Source organism: Ranitomeya variabilis, chromosome 5 (assembly GCF_051348905.1).
Source record: "Ranitomeya variabilis isolate aRanVar5 chromosome 5, aRanVar5.hap1, whole genome shotgun sequence".
Lineage (NCBI taxonomy): Eukaryota > Metazoa > Chordata > Amphibia > Anura > Dendrobatidae > Ranitomeya > Ranitomeya variabilis.
This window is the reverse complement of record NC_135236.1, coordinates 264,909,859-264,928,949: the sequence shown is the minus strand read 5'-3', so window position 1 is coordinate 264,928,949 and position 19,091 is coordinate 264,909,859. Positions and strand designations below refer to the sequence as shown.

Below are 19,091 nucleotides of genomic sequence, written 5' to 3'. Positions count from 1 at the left end.
AGCGAGCATATTCAGAACATTAAGAAGAAATTTATGGGGCACCCTCTTTCTAAGCATTTTTTGGAACAGCATAATGGATCCATGTCGGGTACAGAGGTTACAGGTATCGAGAAAATATCTCCACATTGGAGGGGTGGCAATTTCATCAAAGCCATGTCAAGAGCAGAGACGAGATGGATCTTCACCCTAAACACTGTTGTTCCCAATGGACTAAATAGTGGGGTGGAGCTTTTTGGATTTCAGTAATTTGAATGGACGGATGGCGGTTATAAGGGCAGTGACTATGGGGTAGGGCCCATTCCTGAGGAAGGAGACAGACGTCTCCGAAACGCGTCGATCTTCTTTGGTCCCTACCGCCATCCGTAGTGCATCTTCCATTCACGTGGGTGGTCACGTTACTCGCGCACACAGGTCCTTCCGTAACGCTGTCTTTCACATCGCGCACTTCGAAGGACACTCACCTGCATGCACGAGCACCAACCATCGCAAGCGAAAGCTGGGCGTAACGGTGAGCTGCCATCGGCCGAGGCAACCGCCGTACGCGAGCAGAATCAGCGATTTTTTTCTTCAACACAACGTTGTGAGCCGACGCCGGACTAATACAGCCTGCAACCCAGCATCTCATCCAATGTGAGGATCACAGTCTGCAACCAGGCACCCCATACACTATCCTGAATATTGGTGCAGGGTAAGACATTTACTATCACTTACAAGTTGGGAGTGATCTTCATATTGTGCTATTATTTTTTATTTACAGCAATGGAGTTATTTGTTATTGGCTTTATTATTGGCTACATTCAATAGTGAGCATTTTATGTCCTTTTTTCCTTGGGGTTTTTATTAGCGCGAATACGGATATTATATATCCAACTTTTTAACTTATTTATTACGCATACAATCATTGGTGGAGATTGTTTTATTCGCAGCAGGAATGAGAACCCTGTAATACGTAGCGCCACTCAATTTATTAATTTTCATTAATGATAAAGAATACTTTAGTATCTTATTATAATGTTTTAATCTAATACATTGGGAGATATTGAATAAAAATGAATTAAAACATTAGAACTGTAACAATATTTTGTATGGGTTAATTGTCCTCTATTAAGCTTACTAGCTAGTGATAAAAGATCTGACAGTGAAAAATTCATTTCGCATTTGTAGGTGTAAATATATGTTTGCATGTATAATTTCAAGTTTCTTATGTATTAACTTTTAATGAAAAAAGATTGCAAAAAATAAAGTTGTAGATAAAAAGTACTTGAGAGAGTATGGGAAATGTAACACATACCACTCACGTCTGTCTTCAGACACGAGAACAGATGTCAATACAGTTAGTTCTTTACAATACACAATACACCATATCTTCAGAAACAAAAAATGTAGCAACAATTGTTAACATATCATCTGGTTTATTGGTAAATGCAGGACCTATTAAATGGAGTACAGTAAGGAGTTAACGAGAAGCTCCAGCACATAGGTGGCATTCAAGTCACACTTTTGGGGTCTCTAAACTTCTTATTAAACCAGTCCAAATATTACATGGAACCATTATTTATGTGTAATATCTAAAGGTTCCATTACACAACAGTATACATCACTCATCATTCTGTACTCACACTTCATAGGTAGGAACAGACTCCATGGGTTCCTTTGGCTGCTGCTGCTGTAGTAGTGGGTCACAAGGTGTGACTGCAATGTGCTTCCAGCCAGGTGAAAAGTAAAACACTGGGAATGTGTTATCAGCCGGAAACTGATGAAAACATTACCGGTATGATTTGTTAAAATGTGGCCACACTAGTTGACATTTATTATGTATGCCTCGCATGTGCTTTGTGTATACATAATCTAAAATCAATAGAAGAATAAATTGTAAGATTTCACACCTGGTCATTGTGTAATAACAAATTACGGTACAAATAAAACACAAAACTAGGTTTGTTTAAAAGCTGAACATTCCGCCTTTGTAAGAGCTTGTTCACACATTGTGTTTTTACTGGATTTTTTTACGTTCTTAGGGCAGACAAAATGCAGCCTTTGACAGTATTAGCAAAATGAATGAGATTTCTAAAAAAAATTCAGAAATCTTTTTTTTTTGACCTGGGGTGCTCTATTGTAAAATGCAGCATGACCATTCTTCCATGGTTTTAATGGCATTTTTCCCCCAGCAGCAAATAAAAAAAAAGCATAGCAAACATCAAAATGTACATTTAAATACATTATGGCTGATGCTTTTTTCAGCAATAGGTCTGTTATTCCTGCAGAAAAATATGTAGCAAAAGAAACTGAACATATCCTAAACCAAAAGGGCAAAAAGTAGTTTTACTTATTGCCATATGATATGCAACATCAAGTAGAAGAGAAATTGTGGAATTGTACGCTGAGGAACAAATTCTATCACATGTGTAAAAATGTCAATTAGTCTTCAGTTAAAAAGGAGATATTACAGACTTTAAATATTAGAAATGGCTAGGCTTAAAAAAAATACATGGCCCTATCATGAGTTGTCAACTAAACTCTTTCTAGATACAAATCCAACATAGAGTGATACAGATGTTGGTTGTTCCCAGTCAGCGGATTGTAAAATTATGTGCAAGTATAGACAAAATGAGAAAGTTATCAAGAAAAACATGTGGTTGGCTATACCTTTAAAATAGCAAAAAATAAAGGAAAAATAAATGGGCGGAAACAGGAGTCAATGCTTGCAACAGAACTGTAAAATATCACTTGAATGAAATCCGATTTACATATAGAGGAGCCAAATGATAACCAGCATTAATAAGAGAAGAAAGCATAGAGAAATTTAACTCAAAGAAGCAGTATGTAAGCCTGAAAGTGAGAATTAATTGTGAATCATGAATATGAATTCGCCAAGGAGATGATGCTGGAACATTTGGTGCCATTCTGATTTAACATGTACGGTAAATCTGGATTCCTAAAGAAAACAAATGGCGCTTCCAGGCGTAGTACCATTGAGACTGACCAAAGAACGAGGGTACAGCATACTGCTCACCTATGGCAGTTGTTCTTTGGGAACAACACCAAGCATACACCAAATATCCAAAAGGGTTTTCTGCTGTCAATTCCCGAGGTTTAGACTCCCAACAGGTAAAAACATTTTGAAAAGACAATTAGGATCAGCGTCAGAAGACTGAGAAACCAATTAGGCTGACAGTGAAGCCATCAGGAGGCGCTTGTAAGAGCAGCACCTGATGAAGATCTTGAGACAAGGTAGAAATGCGTATCTCTTATGCCAATAAAGTCTATGGACTTGATTTATTAAGATTGTCATTTCGTACACCAGTATTAATGAGGGACGAACAGGAATAACATGCGCCCAATTCATTAAGAGTTGCATGCCACTTAACCCCTTCCCGACCTGTGACACAACGTATGAGTCATGAAAGTCGGTGCCAATCCGACCTGTGACGCATATGCTGCATCACAGAATGATCGCGTTCCTGCAGTTCGGGTGAAAGGGTTAACTCAAATTTCACCCGACCTGCAGGGACAGTACTTCAGCCCGGGGAAGTGGCTTTGCCCCCACGTGGCTACGATCGCTCTGATTGGCTGTTGAAAGTGAAACAGCCAATCAGAGCTATTTGTAATATTTCACCTATGAAACTTGGTGAAAAATTACAATCCAGCCATGGCCAATGCTGCAATATCAGCGGCCATGGCTGGAGACCCTGATCTGCCCCTGCCACCGACTGACGGTGGCAATCTGCTGCTGCGTTCAGTGTTTCCTACCCCTCCGTCCTGTCCTCCACTGCCCTCCGCTCCCCCCCACCACCTGTCCTCCCCTCCGCTGTCCGATTCCACCCCCCCATACTTACCAAGTTACGGTGTCCCTCCATCTTCTCCTATGGGTACCGACATCTCCCAAAATGGCGGGTGCATGCGCAGTGCGCCCACCGAATCTGCCGGCAGGCCGATTCATTCCAGGTACATTTTGATCACTGTGATAGAACCTATCACCATGATCAAAATAAAAAAAATTGTAAATAAACCACCCCCTTTATCACCCCTATAGGTAGGGAACATAATAAAATAAAGAAAATATATTTATTTTTATTTTTCCACTAGGGTTAGGGTTAGAATTAGGGTTAGAGTTGCAATAGGGGGTTAGGGTTGGAATTAGGGTTAGAATTAGGGTTAGAATTAGAGTTAGAATTATGCTATGTGCACACGGTGCGGATTTGGTTGTGGATACGCAGCGGATTCATAGCAGTTTTCCATCACGTATACAGCACCATGTAAACCATGTAAACCATGTAATTCTTTGGGCGGATTCTGCAGCGTTTTACACATGTTCCTGTATAGGAATCTGCAGGTGAAATCCGCACAAAAAACACTGGAAATCTGGAATGCAGTGCGTTTTACCTGTGGATTTTTCAAAAAACGGTGCGGAAAAATCTGCACACAAATCTCCAACGTGGGCACATAACCCTAATTCCAACCCTAACCCTAAGGCTAAGATTAGGGTTAGGCATGTGTTGAGGTTAGGGTTAGGCTTGTGGTTAGGGTTATGATTAGGGTTAGGGGTGTGTTGGGGTTAGGGGTGTGTTGGGGTTAGGGGTGTGGTTAAGGTTGGGATTGGGGTTAGGGTTGTGGTTAGGGGTGTGTTGGGGTTAGGGTTGTGATTAGGGTCATAGTTAGAGTTGGGATTAGGGTTAGAGGTGTGTTGGGGTTAGTGCTGGAGTTAGAATTGAGGGGTTTCCACAGTTTAGGCACATCAGGGGGTCTCCAAACGCGACATGGTGCCACCATTGATTCCAGCCAATCTTGCGTTCAAAAAGTCAAATGTTGCTCCCTCCCTTCCGAGCCCCGACGTGTGCCCAAACAGTGGTTTACCCCCACATATGGGGTACCAACATACTCAGGACAAACTGAACAACAAATTTTGGGGTCCAATTTCTCCTGTTACCCTTGTGAAAATAAAAAATTGCGAGCTAAAAAATTATTTTTGAGGAAAGAAAAATGATTTTTTATTTTCACGGCTCTGCGTTATAAGCTTCTGTGAAGCACTTGGGGGTTCAAAGTGCTCACCACACATCTAGATAAGTTCCTTGGGGTGTCTAGCTTCCAAAATGGGGTCACTTGTGAGATGTTTCTACTGTTTAGGCACATCAGGGGCTCTACAAACGCAACGTGATGCCCACAGACCATTCCATCAAAGTCTGCATTTCAAAGCGTCACTACTTACCTTCCGAGACCCGACATGTGCCAAAATAGTGATTTACCCCCACCTATGGGGTATCAACGTACTCAGGACAAACCGGACAACAACTTTTGTGGTCCAATTTCTCCTGATACCCTTGTGAAAATGAAAACATTGAGGCTAAAAGAAAATTTTTGTGAAAAAAAAAGTACTTTTTTATTTTTATGGATCAATTTGTGAAGCACCTGAGGGTTTAACGTGCTCACTATGCATCAAGATAAGTTCCTTGGGCGGTCTAGTTTCCAAAATGGGGTCACTTGTGGGGGAGCTCCAATGTTTAGGCACACAGGGGCTCTCCAAACATGACATGGTTTTCGCTAACAATTGGAGCTAATTTTTCTTTCAAAAAGTCAAATGGCGCTCCTTCCCTTCCAAGCTCTGTCGTGTGCCCAAACAGTGGTTTCCCCCCACATATTGTGTATCGGCGTACTCAGAACAAATTGGACAACAACTTTCTGGGTCCATTTTCTCCTTTTACCCTTGGGAAAATAAAGCAAATTGTTGCTAAAAGATCATTTTTGGGACAAAAAAGTTAAATGTTCATTTTTTCCTTCCATGTTGCTTCTGCTGCTGTGAAGCACCTGAAGGGTTAATAAACTTCTTGAGTGTGGTTTTGAGCACCGTGAGGGGTGCAGTTTTTATAATGGTGTCACTTTTGGGTATTTTCAGGCATATAGAACCCTCAAACTGACTTCAAATGTGAGGTGGTCCCTAAAAAACTAAATTTTGTTGTAAAAATGAGAAATCGCTGGTCAAATTTTAACCCTTATAACTTCCTAACAAAAAAAGTTGTTTCCTAAATTGTGCTTTTGTAAAGTAGACATGTGGGAAATGTTATTTATTAACTATTTTGTGTGACATAACTCTCTGGTTTAACAGAATAAAAATAAAAAATTTGAAAATTGCAAAATTTGTTACATTTTCGCCAAATTTCCACTTTTTTAACAAATAAATGCAAAAATTATCGACCTAAATTTACCACTAACATGAAGCCCAATATGTCACGAAAAACCAATCTCAGAATCGCTAGGATCCGTTGAAGCGTTCTTGAGTTATTATCTCTTAAAGGGACACTGATCAGAATTGCAAAAAAAGGCCAGGTCATTAAGGTCAAAATAGGCTGGGTCATTAAGGGATTAATGGCTACGGTTCATCTTACCCCATGGTTCATCTTACCCCATGGTTCTAGAGTAATGGGATTTTTTATTTGAGGCTAATTTTATGGTCTTTACAAGAGGGCATGGCTCACAGGGTGATGATGCAGAGAAGCCTAATGGCATGCCCCCAGAGTCCTGTGAGCAACACCCTCTTTTAATGACCATATAAATTAGCAGTAAATAGAAAGGCTCTGGAACCTTATGGCAGTAGTTAGAAAGAAAAAACTTAATACTCGGGAGCAGTGGTTCTAAAATAAGAGCATATATTGGCCACGCTTCATCTGCAGATAGGAACTCTTGAAAGCCTTTTTTTTTTTAGAAAAAGCTTTTCACCTCACTAAGGCTGGTTTCACATTTGCGCTTACCTGATCTGCGGACGGCTGCGGACTTCCTCCGTGAAGCCCCGCCCTCCGCCGCTAGCTCCGCCTACTTCTGCATGCCGCCCGCTTGCGGCCTGCGTACCTATCTTTAACATTAGGTACGCAGGTCGTGCGGCTGTATGTGGATGATGCCGCATGCGTCGTTTTGACGATGCGGATAAAAAAAAAAAATGCTACATGCTACGTCCTACGCTGGTCGCCGCATCGTCAAAACGACGCATGCGGCATCATCCGCATACAGCCGCACGACCTGCGTTGCAGAAGTAGGCAGAGCTAGCGGCGGAGGTGCGCTTGAGGGCGGGGCTTCACGGAGGAAGTCCGCAGCCGTCCGCAGATCAGGTAAGCGCAAATGTGAAACCAGCCTTACATGGTCATCTAACATTCTGGAATGAAATTTAACTGAAAATGTATGGTGAAAAAAAAAGGTCCATAATAAGACCTCAACAATATTTTGTTAATGGTTCCATAATTGTTTCCTTCAATATAGAAAAATATATAACAAATAAAATATTTTACGTTATATTTCTTTACCTTAATATTTCTTTGACACAAATATATTGAAAATGTTAGCTCACCAAACTGGATATTTCAGACTCCAGAGTGCTGGGAGGATTCACCCAGACCATGTCAGAGCAACAACAACTTCATGTAGAGGCAAGAGGAAGGATCCAGCATAGAATAATCATCCCAGGTATGTATAAAATGTAACACTTATTGATCCATTAAAATCTTCCAGGAGCAATAACTGGCATTGTGGCAAGTAAAAAAGGTATCGGAACGGACCAACGCGTTTCAGCAGAAAGCCTCGATCACCGTCTGCTATTACCTGGGATGATTATTCTATGTTGCATCCTTTTGCCTCTTCATGAAACATTTGTTTGAGGTATGTTTCATGAAACCAAAATGTTCAGGTATTAAAAATTTACTGTGAGCTGAGATTTTCTATGTGATGACAAAGTTGAGAGAACATTAAGTTTGGTATTGCCATAATTTTGCTGGAGGATGCATTGCCTACGACATCAATTAACTGATTAATAGACAAAGTCAAAATAGCTTAGGTTGTTTGATCATTATGTGTTTGGCTGTAAGGCAACTCTACCAGAAACAAACATTTCAATGTGTCCAAGGCAGCCGTGTCAGTTAAAGAAAGCATGATAGAGTTAGATAATGATTACGGTCTAGACTAAAATATATGGGTCTATACTAAAATATGTAATGTTTATAGCAATATTAAAATCTCCGGGCTGCAGCTGATCTCTGGCTTCCTCTTCATATTAAATCCATACGAAGGCTGAAACAGTGACACCAGTGCTGATTGGGCACCGATCGCCACATGCCACAACACCGCAAGAGAGCTCCGGGACTGCGAGTGTTCACACCGTTGGAACGGCGCCAGCACGGGAGGAGAGATTGGATTTTTTTTCTTTTTTATTATTTTATCGGGGCCAAACATTTCGTTTAAGAAGGGGTTGTCCTAGTAGTAGACAACCCCTTTAAGTTTATGGTGCTGATTAAGAATAGGACTTTGCTTTTGCCAAATTGGCTGTAGTTTCTGAGGTATTTAATAGTTAATTACAGTAGAATTCTGGCTTCAAAAAGTGACTTTTATAACAATATATGCCTACAATTGAAATACAAAATAATTATGGGATATTTCATTACTTAAGACATTGTTAAAGAGTCAAAAGACAGGCCAAAAGACATTGCATTTGTTATCACACACAAGTCACATTGGGGAAATGAATTATTTTCATGGTTAAATTATCTCAAAGCCAAAACCAATTTCAGCAAAAGTAATGGACAGTGTGTCTATCCAAAAATGAGTTCAAGTCTATGCGTCCGTGAAAATCATGCACAGCACGCGGATGGCATCAGTGTAGTCTGTGATTAACATTGCAGTGAGTAGCAGAAGCTTTGTAATTCATTTATCTGTACATGAAATACACAGTTGAAACACGGATGATAAAGACTGAACAAACCCTGATAAAACTTTTATCCAAAACATTGACATTCACACCGTATTTCATTATACGGGGTAAACTAAGGCCATCTGTTTGTGGGAGATATTACTTGAAGCATTACAAGATGAAGAACCCACCCTTGGTAGACACAGTGAGTGTGAGGCATTTGGACTTTAGGAATAACCCTAAATCTTTTCTAATCTTTTCTACAGGAAAAGCATATCTTCTCACTTATTAGTTGGTCAAACTGTTAGCAACTCAATCCGATTAAAAACGTATGGTGGAAATTAAAATAGTCCATGACCAGACTCCAAGAACAAGGTTTGCTGTTGGTGAAATTCACTGGAATGATCGATTAGAAGGTCCTTCACACAATCAGGCAGTTTCTGTTTGCTACTCAGTTTGTACAATGTTATCACCTGTTTGCAGAAAGATCTGGTACTTATAGCTTTACAGATCAGCACTGTGCACATTTCTGTGTTTATTCTTCTATTGGGGGGAGAAAACACTGCACTGGCTCCTTTCTGACTAATCGAGTGACGTTAAACTCCCTTTTCACAAAGTCAAAGCATGATTGATAAATTCAGAAAAAATGACAACAGGAACATGTCCCTAATAGCAGTAAATGGTATGTTCACCAAAGGCAAATATGGCATTCATGTTTACATAGTGGGACGCACTACCCACACACTTGCTACAATTAGTACCTAGTGGGATAATTATTTCTAAAACATGTTTCGACCAGAAGCATTTTTTTCTCTCACATGTACTTATTGCATGAATTCGTTCACCTTTTTTCTGCTAGAAGACTACATGTAGTCAGCAGTTCCACTGTAGGGTTGAAAAGCCTATGTCATTTTATTACAGGGCTGCTAGGGACAATAAACACAGTGTTGCGGGCATTTGTACTGTACAGATTTGAAGAAAGACTAAGCATAGAAACAAATAACAGTAAACTGGTGATATTTTTGCGTCTCTGCAAGAGAAATAGACATGCTGCGGTCTGGAAAGACGCATCGCATGTCTGTCTCTGCTGGTGAGCAGCAGATGTCTGTGGACGCATAGTGGGCATGGGGTTTCTTGAGATCCCATACACTATTGTGTAACATCTGGACACTGCACAAGTATGGAGTGTCCAACCCGCAGTGATTACTGATCGTATACACCTACCCTCAGAGTCTGTTTCTGTTTTTTTGTCTAAAAGTGTCCACGGCCGCTGTTGGAACACACGGACACGTTCAGAAAAAAAAACATCACATGTGGAATTCATGTGAACTCCATTCCTGTCAATGCAATCTATGGTTCTATAGGGAATTCAGGCAGAGCTCCAACCCCCCCCCCCCCCCAGGTGCAGTAAAGACTGTGTGAACAGGCCCTAATGTAAGACACAGGCATTAGATATAAAACGCTGATCTCTATTATGGCGACACTAGAATTACAGAACTATGTATGCAGCACCCATATACACAGATACACACTATACATGTACACACATAGGCTGCCGTCACACTAGCAGTATTTGGTCAGTATTTTACATCAGTATTTGTAAGCCAAAACCAGGAGTGGGTGATAAATACAGAAGTGGTGACGTGTTTCTGTTATACTTTTCCTCTATTTGTTCCACTCCTGGTTTTGGCTTACAAATACTGATGTAAAATACTGACCAAATACTGCTAGTGTGACGGCAGTCATATACTTTATACATATAGAAACACAAGGACAAATATAAAGTATATACACACAGAAACAGTTTACATGCAGTGTATACAGTACGCTCACATACATATTTACACAATATAATGCACACGTGCAGTATGCATATATAATATACACAGGCACACATACTATATACTGTATGTACATGAATATACAGTACAGACCAAAAGTTTGGACACACCTCATTTAAAGATTTTTCTGTATTTTCACGACTATGAAAATTGTACATTCACACTGAAGGCATAAAAACTATGAATTAACACATGTGGGATTATATACCTAACAACTACCTTGAAGCTCATCAAGAGAATGCCAAGAGTGTGCAAAGCAGTCATCAAAGCAAAAGGTGGCTACTTTGAAGAACCTAAAATATAAGACATATTTTCAGTTGTGTCACACTTTTTTGTTAAGTATATAATTCCACATGAGTTAATTCATATTTTTGATGCCTTCGGTGTGAATTTACAATTTTCATAGTCATGAAAATACAGAAAAATCTTTAAATGAGGTGTCCAAACTTTTGGTCTGTACTGTATATGCATGTACATACAGTATATAGTTTGTGTGCCTGTGTATATTATATATGCATACTGCTTGTGTGCATTATATTGTGTAAATATGTATGTGAGCATACTGTGATCAGAGGAGATCAAAATATAACATTTTGGAATCAACTCCACTCTCTGTTTTTAGAGGAAGAAGAAGGATGGCATTCTTTGCGTCTGGAGGAGAGAAGGTTTTTCCACCAACATAGAAGAGGATTCTTTACTGTTAGGGCAGTGAGAATCTGGAATTGCTTGCCTGAGGAGGTGGTGATGGCGAACTCAGTCGAGGGGTTCAAGAGAGGCCTGGATGTCTTCCTGGAGCAGAACAATATTGTATCATACAATTATTAGGTTCTGTAGAAGGACGTAGATCTGGGGATTTATTATGATGGAATATAGGCTGAACTGGATGGACAAATGTATTTTTTCAGCCTTACTAACCATGTTACTATGTTACTATGTTACTATGATGAGTACAACCCCAAGAACAAGGTGTCAACCATGAAGCAGGATTGGGTAAATATACTTTGGGGGGTGCCTTTCTGCAATGGGTACAAGACGTCTGAACCGTATTGAAGAGAGTATGAATTAGGTCATATATCGCAAGATTTTGGTCAACAACCTAATACCCTCAATAAGAGCACTGAAGATAGGTCGTGGCTGGGTCTTCCAGCATAATAATGACCCAAAACACACAGCCAGGGCAATTAAGGAGCGGCTCCATAAGAAACATTTCAAGGCCCTCGAGTGACCTAGCCAGTCTGCAGACCTGAACACGATAGAAAATTTTTGGATGGAGCTGAAACTCAATGTTGCTCAGTGACAGCCCCAAAACCTGAAAGATCTGGTGAAGATCTGTATGGAGAAGTGGGCCAAAATCCCTGCTGGAGTGTGTGCAAACTTGGTCAAGAACTACAGGAAATGTCTGGCCTCTAATGGCAAACAAAGGTTTCCTTACCAAATATTAAGTTCTGTTTTTCTTTTGTATCAAATACTTATTTCATGCAATAAAATGCTAGTTAATTATATAAAAAATCATGCAATGTGATTTTGTGTTTTTTATTTTTAGATTCTCTCTTTCACAGTTGAAGTGTGCCTACGATAAAAATTACAGACCTCTCCATTCTTTGTAGGTGGGAAAACTTGCAAAATTGGAAGTGTATCAAACACTTATTTTCCTCAGTGTATTTCCTTGTCCCCCATATTCTTCATCAAGGTCCACCAATTTAATGACTTTTTTATAGTTATGGATAATCTTATTTTCTTGTCTAATCTGTCCACCCATTTGTTCCAGGATGTTAGGATTTCCTATTGCAAATGCCTTGAGTGGAACTGGCTCCACCAAATGCACAGTATGCAAGCGGTCATCAGGCCCAGGAATGACACCCGTGTTTTCTTTGGGAAAGCAAGGATTTGGGCTCCCTCTTCCGTTGAAAGGATGACTGGTATTCTGAATTCAGAAGGACTCCTAGAATTACTTTGTTTTCCTGGTATGTGGTCTGATTTCTCCTAGTTTATAATCCCTTCTAGCTTTTTTCAGAACTAAGATGGTGTGGACTAAATGTTGTGGGTTTTTTTTGTTAACTGTTGGGGCGATTCTGCAACCAGTAGAAAGTCGGCAAGGATTATCTCTTTCTCTTTTGTGAAAATGTGCAGGGCTGAGAAAAGACCAAATGGAAGACAGAGGATCTTGTAATGTTGAATCACCTCCCTTTCCTTCAGGGAAAATCTCATATCTCTGACTGGAATGATGAATTAACACATGGTAATAGGCCTCTTTGAGATCTAGAGCATTCATTACCATATTCATTCATATTGATTAGAGGAATTGTGGATCTTATCAATTCCATTTTAATAATAATAATAATAATAATAATAATATTTATTTTTATAGCGCTAACATATTCCGCAGCAGTTTACAGTTTGCACACATTATCATCACTGTCCCTGATGGGGCTCAGAATCTAAATTCCCTATCAGGATGTCTTTGGAATGTGGGAGGAAACCAGAGTACCCAGAGGAAACCCATGCAAACACGGGGAGAACATACAAACTCCTTGCAGATGTTGTCCTTGGTGGGACTTGAACCCAGGACTCCACTGCTGCAAGGCTGCAGTGCTAACCAAGTCCATTTTGAACTTCTTCTATAAACCAACTGATTTAGAGAATTTAGATTTATGAATGTGAGGAAGTCCCCACCAGGTTTGCTTATTGAGAGCAGATTTGAGTAGTAACCGAGGAACCATTCTGCTTTTGGTACCGGAATCTTCCATCTACTAGCAGTCTTTGATAGACTTGCAGGGGGATTGGGAGGTAGTGAGATGGATTCTTTTTGGAGAGCTGTGAGTGAATTCTATTTTGCATCCTTCTGAGATTGTTTTTAGAATCTATTGTTTTTGTGAAACTTCTTCCCATGCCCTGTGAAAAAACTGCAGTCTTTCCCCCATTCTTTTGGCGTCATGGTCTTCATGCACCAGTAGTTCGATTGAGAAAGGCACCCCTCCTTTGGGGTAGCTTCATCGACCTGTCTTCCCTATCCCCCTATAGTCCCACTTCTGATGTGATTGGGTTCCCCGAAAGAAAGGCACTCTCATAGATTTCTCTTCTGGAAATCCTTTTTTGTCGTCTGAAGCCTTCTCTAGGATATCATCCACTACAGAACGAAATACCCGGAGTCCTGAAAAAGGAATGGAACATAGCCATTCGAAAAATAAATTATCTCCAGACTATGTTTTAAACCATATAGCTCATCTTTTGTCATTGGAAAATGCCCCATTCCTTGCAAACAGGATAAAATCTGCTGAGGCGTCTGCCATAAAGCTTGTTGTCATCTCTAGTAAGGTTAGGGATTCCAGAACATCATCTCTGGAGATTTTATTCCTAAGGTGGTCTTATAACTCGTCTATACACAGGTTCATAGATCTTGCCACCAAGATAGCAGCGATATTGGCCCTAACTATTTCTGCTGAAGTCTCCTAGGTTATCTTGAGTAGCCCACCTGATTTCCTATCCATAGGATCCCTCAAACTTGATGAATCCTCAAATGGGATAGATGTTTTCCCGGTAAATTTTGCTATGGAGTAGATCAGTCTTAGGAATTTTTTCCCATATTTTCACCTCTTTTGGTTCAAACGGAAAACGAGTTTTAAAATTTCTGGATACAATAAGCCTTTTCTCTATATCTCCCCATTCCTCAAGGATCTTAGCTTTAATATGTTTATTAACTGGGAATACTCTATTTGTTCTTCAATTTTCATTGTATTAGTAACAGGAGAGGCTGTAGACATTTTGGGAACATCCTTATCCTATAGAAAGGGCCGGTTTTAGGCAAAGTGGGACCCTGGGCAAATGTTTAAAATGGGTCCCCAAATGCGCACATATTGCACCATCACAGTGAAGCATTTTGGTTGTATTTACATGCATTGAGCCCAAGGTGCTAAACGAGTGTGATCAACCAAATTGAAGTTGTTCGACGCTTATTTCCCAGCCTCTTTACACCGACTGAGGAACAATGATGGGATAGAACCATCACTAATAGATCAATCTGTCCCCATATACTATCATGTTATCAGTAGCATATCTGCAGTTTACTGGATATACCAATATAATGCACTAAGAGCACTTTCATCATACGATCCTGAAATATGAGTGGTCTGAACCACAATAAGGATCCCAAATAAATGTATGGTTAAATAAGAGCCTTAAAAAAGAGGTATGAAAAATAAGAAAATAAGGTAGCAGACAGCACCTAATAATCTGAGAATATGGTATTCAAGTACTATGTCCTATAGGTATTTTAATGTGCTGAAAACAGCAACTTAGACATTTTAGGCACTATACACCCCACCACATTTGGTTCAGGGCACTTAGGCACTTATGCATACACACGTTATTTTTTGTTGTTGCTTTTTTGTAAATTTTAATATACCTATTAAAAGGTTATGTTTTAATGTAGCGCCCCCACTGCCGCAGGGCCGAGGGGTACCCGGTACCGAGTCTCTGCTCTGGGATTGTCACGGTGGCTAGACCCGGTCCGTGACCCTGCTGTGGGGTGTACAATGAAGGTGGGGGTATGGTGACGATGTTATGGTGCGGTACAGTGCTGGTCACAGTAAATAACGAGGACACCAGGTTGCAGTCTCTTTACCTCTTTAGTGAAGGTCTCTAGGTGAGGTGTCCACTCCAGGGCACTGTTAACCGGGCTGTCTGAGACCGGCCGGTCCGAAGGCACATCAGGAGTCCCCTTAACAGGTGGGAATCAGCGTCTACCTTCTAGCGCCTGTGTGTTGTAGTCCTTCCCTGCTGAGCACCCCGGGATAGTCCTCACAACTGATTCTGTCTGTCTCTGATGCTCGTTCTCTCCGTCCCCCAGATGATATGGTTGGGACGCACCCGTATGACGGGGTAGGCCTGGAGTTCTTCCGGGACCCTAGAGTCGCCCCTCTCCCACAGCTGCCTCCGTTGTCTGCTTAGGTGTTTTGGGTGAGACAGCCAACCTATAATTGGCTATCCTGCCGTGGTTTGTAGTAATGCTTGGAGTCTCTTACTTGCTCGGCGTTCCGGCCACCGACTGTTTGCGCCTCAGTAGGATGTTGCCTCGATCTTACAGCACGACTCCTTCTGGTCCTATCGCCTCTTTGCTGTATTCCCGTTTTCTCACTCAGCACAATAAACCTCGCTTCTTGTCCTTTCTTAGGAATCTGTCAGGATCCCATCCCTGACAGGTCCTCTCTCTAGCTCTTCCCAGCTACTTCTCCCGGTCTTCCTGTCCAACCCCCAGTTTTACCAGAGTGTGAGGAGTGGCCTACTAGATAGAACCACTCCCCCTGGTGGCCGGAGTGTGAAGTGTAGTGTGAGTGTTACCTGGTCAGGTGAACTCCTTTAGTGCAGTCAGACGTAACATCACTCCCCTTAGTGGCAGAGCGACATTACTGCAACGACCAGGACTCTGGGGCGCTGCACTAACATCCCCATTTTTGCTATACATTTGATTATATTGATGGGCTATATGTAATCCCCTGTGGTGAATACCAACCCCAAAGAATATAATCCAGCCCCACAGTCCTACAGTTTGCCTGCCCCAGCCAGCCCTACCTACATGGACAAAGGTCATTGTACACTATAGTATAGAAACCAGATGGAAATGAGGAAAATGTTTTAACCCCCCCCCCCTCCCCCGATTCCACTCACTTGTCTGAACGACTCTGTAGGGACATTAGAACGGCCAGGATTTTGTACCTCCATTACTAGCTGATTGCAGCACTGGTAACCAAAAGGGATTCCCTGAAAGTAAAATAAATAGTATCTCTCTCACCTGTCTTCAATCCGCTTTGTCTGTACCAGCGTTTCCCTTTTAGTAGGTGATCTCCGGCGCTTCCTCCCACAAATTTGGAAGTGTGATTCATGCTGGTACGCACGCCGGGCAATAGAGGTTACAACGTCACTCTGATATAAACTGGAAATGCTTCTTTGCACGCCAGTGTCATCAGTGGCGAGTTTCCTGCCACGTGAATAGAGAATGGATGTAAGGCTAGGTTCACATTGCGTTAGGGCAATCCGTTTAGCGCTAGCGGATTGAGCTAACGCAATGTATTTGTAGGGGCCGCGTTTAGGGGTCGCGCTAACGTCCCCGCTCTCGCAGATCCCCGTTCTGCGAGAGCGGGGAATGGACCTCGGGCGCGCCGCGGACGCTGCAAGCAGCGTCCGAGGCGCGCTACAAAAGAACGGCACATCGCTAGCGCGAGCCGAAAAAGGCACGCGCTAGCGCAGGCGAAATTTACATTGCTGTCAATGGGTGCGCTAACGGACCCGTTGCACGGCGTTAATTGCAACATTTTCACCGTGCAACGCTGTCCGTTAGCAACCACCCACTAACGCAATGTGAACCTAGCCTTAGTGTAAGGAGACTGCAGGCACGTAGGATGCAGTAACGGAACCTAGTCAGAGAAAGGGTTAACAGGGGATTTAATTCTGCAGTGGATACTCCACACAGGGACAAGTAGAGGGAAATTTTCTGAATACAAATTACTGTAACTTGGAACATGGTAGTAAAACAAGTAACTAAGACAATACGTTCAGAGGAAATAGACTTATCAATCCGACGCAGTCCTCAGTGTATTCCCTGGGTGCACACTGTGGCACCAAGGCAATGGCGCGGTGGAAATTCAGCGTCGTCCTGGAGAGGATGGTGTCCTGGAGAAGATGGCGTCTTGGGTCCTGTCGTGGGTGATGTTTCCTTGTGGTCCTGATGCCAGCTTTGGGTCCAGAAGGAGGAGGAATACACAAGGCAATGACTCTGACCTGCATGGCAGTTTCCCCTTTGTGGGGGCGGTTTCCCCTTTGTGGGGGCGGTTTCCCCTTTGTGGGGTCTGTTTTGAAGCATGAGGCTATGTCCCGTACATAGGCCCTTTGTCTCACAGTCAGCGGTGTCAACGATATCGGTACAAGGCTCTGATGACAGTCTCCATTTATCGCCCTCTGGCCTTCAAGTCTTAGGCCTGCTCTCTCACGATACTCCGCGTTAGGAGCCTCTACTCTGACCTCTTGCACGCTACACGTACCCGATGTAACGGTCAGATTACTCACATGCTGCAGTTCCCTCAGATTAACCACGTCCCCTTTTCTCAACAGCTGGGAATGGTCCGGGGCCTTAAGCTTTCCCCCAGCAGCATAAGTGACAGCCCCAACAGTTCCAGACCGGTCACAGAGGAAGCATAAAATTCATCCCTAATACAATTTAAGTCTTCGTCACATTTTGAGTCTCTCATTAACAAAATGCATGAAAATATTTCAACACTGGAGGAAGATATTATGGAAAGAAAGAAAAGAAAGTTCACTAGGGACTTAAATGATTATGCTACCAATAAAGTGTATGATTGGGGGCAGTGGGAGAATTTAAATAGAACTCCTAAATCTATTTTGAAACGTAATCAGACTCACCGCAGGCCAGCAGTAAAAACGCACGTGAACTTTACGTCATCTGATCCAGACTCTTCGGATAACAATCCTAGTGTATCAGACATTTCCTTCAATGATACAGCTAATATGGGAAGAAAGAAGGTGTTTCGCCATTCAAAAAACGCCAAAGACGCGGTGGCAGGAAACACCGGGGAAAATCAAGGGATTGTCACTCGCAACAAGAAGCGTCTTTTCAAGTAAATGCTAATAATAACGTCCTGAATTTATCATCTCAGCCTTTATCCCATGATCAGCTTTCGGTGTTATCTCTGGGATTAAATTTTGTTCCGAGCCAAAGATTTGATTTGTTTACCACCCTTTTGGATATAAACAAGTTCATCCGTAATCTAACTATTAAAAAACATTTTTTAAATAATTCTGAAATGATGGATAGTCAACAACAGGAATATGGAAATTCTTCAGTTATCAATGAATTTCAAGGCATGGACTTTCAAGATCAAGTTTCACTTGTTACGTTACAGTCTCTGAGTAATGAAAATATAACTGATAGAACAATCATTGATCGATCCCAGAGATTTGTCACTAAAAACCCGTTTTTCTATCCTATACAGTCTAGATCAGACTGCATGGATAGATTTCAAGAGATAGTGGAAAGAGAATTAAAGAATTTGGATAGTGATATAAAATCTGGCAGTGTTGGGTCAAACAACAATTTCTCCAGGAAACAATGGAATGCTTTACAGCAACTACAAAATAACAAGGACATAATAATAAAAATGTCTGACAAGGGAGGAATTGTTGTGGTACTAAACACTGCGGATTATTATTCTAAAATTATGGAATTGTTATCTGATGAGACTACATATACAGAACTGAAGGTTAATCCATCTAATGATTTCAAAAATAAAGCAGATAAATTAATAGAAGGATTTAATTTGGGTATTTTGACAAAAAAACAATTTGATTATCTGATAGTTCAGGATCCAGTCTGTCCCATTTTTCATGGGTTACCTAAGGTGCACAAAAAGGAAGCTATTCCTCCGTTGAGACCGATAGTCTCCGGTATTGGTTCAGCCAATGAACATCTTGGTGAATGGGTCGATTCACTGTTGCAGCCTCTGGTAGGCAGAATTCCAGGCTACATCAAAGATTCTAAAGAAATTCTAGGAGTGTTTGCAGAGAAAAGGTGGTCT

The 19,091-nt window shown here is 41.4% G+C and overlaps 1 protein-coding gene across 1 annotated transcript in view; it reads right to left on the bottom strand.

Moving 5' to 3' along the window:
• The window catches only part of LOC143773599 (stimulated by retinoic acid gene 6 protein-like), a 184,819-nt gene extending 183,147 nt beyond the window's left edge, over nt 1–1,672 (bottom strand). The window contains exon 1 of the mRNA XM_077260998.1: nt 1,620–1,672. Within this exon, the coding sequence (XP_077117113.1) occupies nt 1,620–1,645 (26 nt within the window). The 5' untranslated portion in view covers nt 1,646–1,672. The remainder of the gene's footprint in view (nt 1–1,619) is intronic.
• Nucleotides 1,673–19,091: the final 17,419 nt, after the last annotated feature.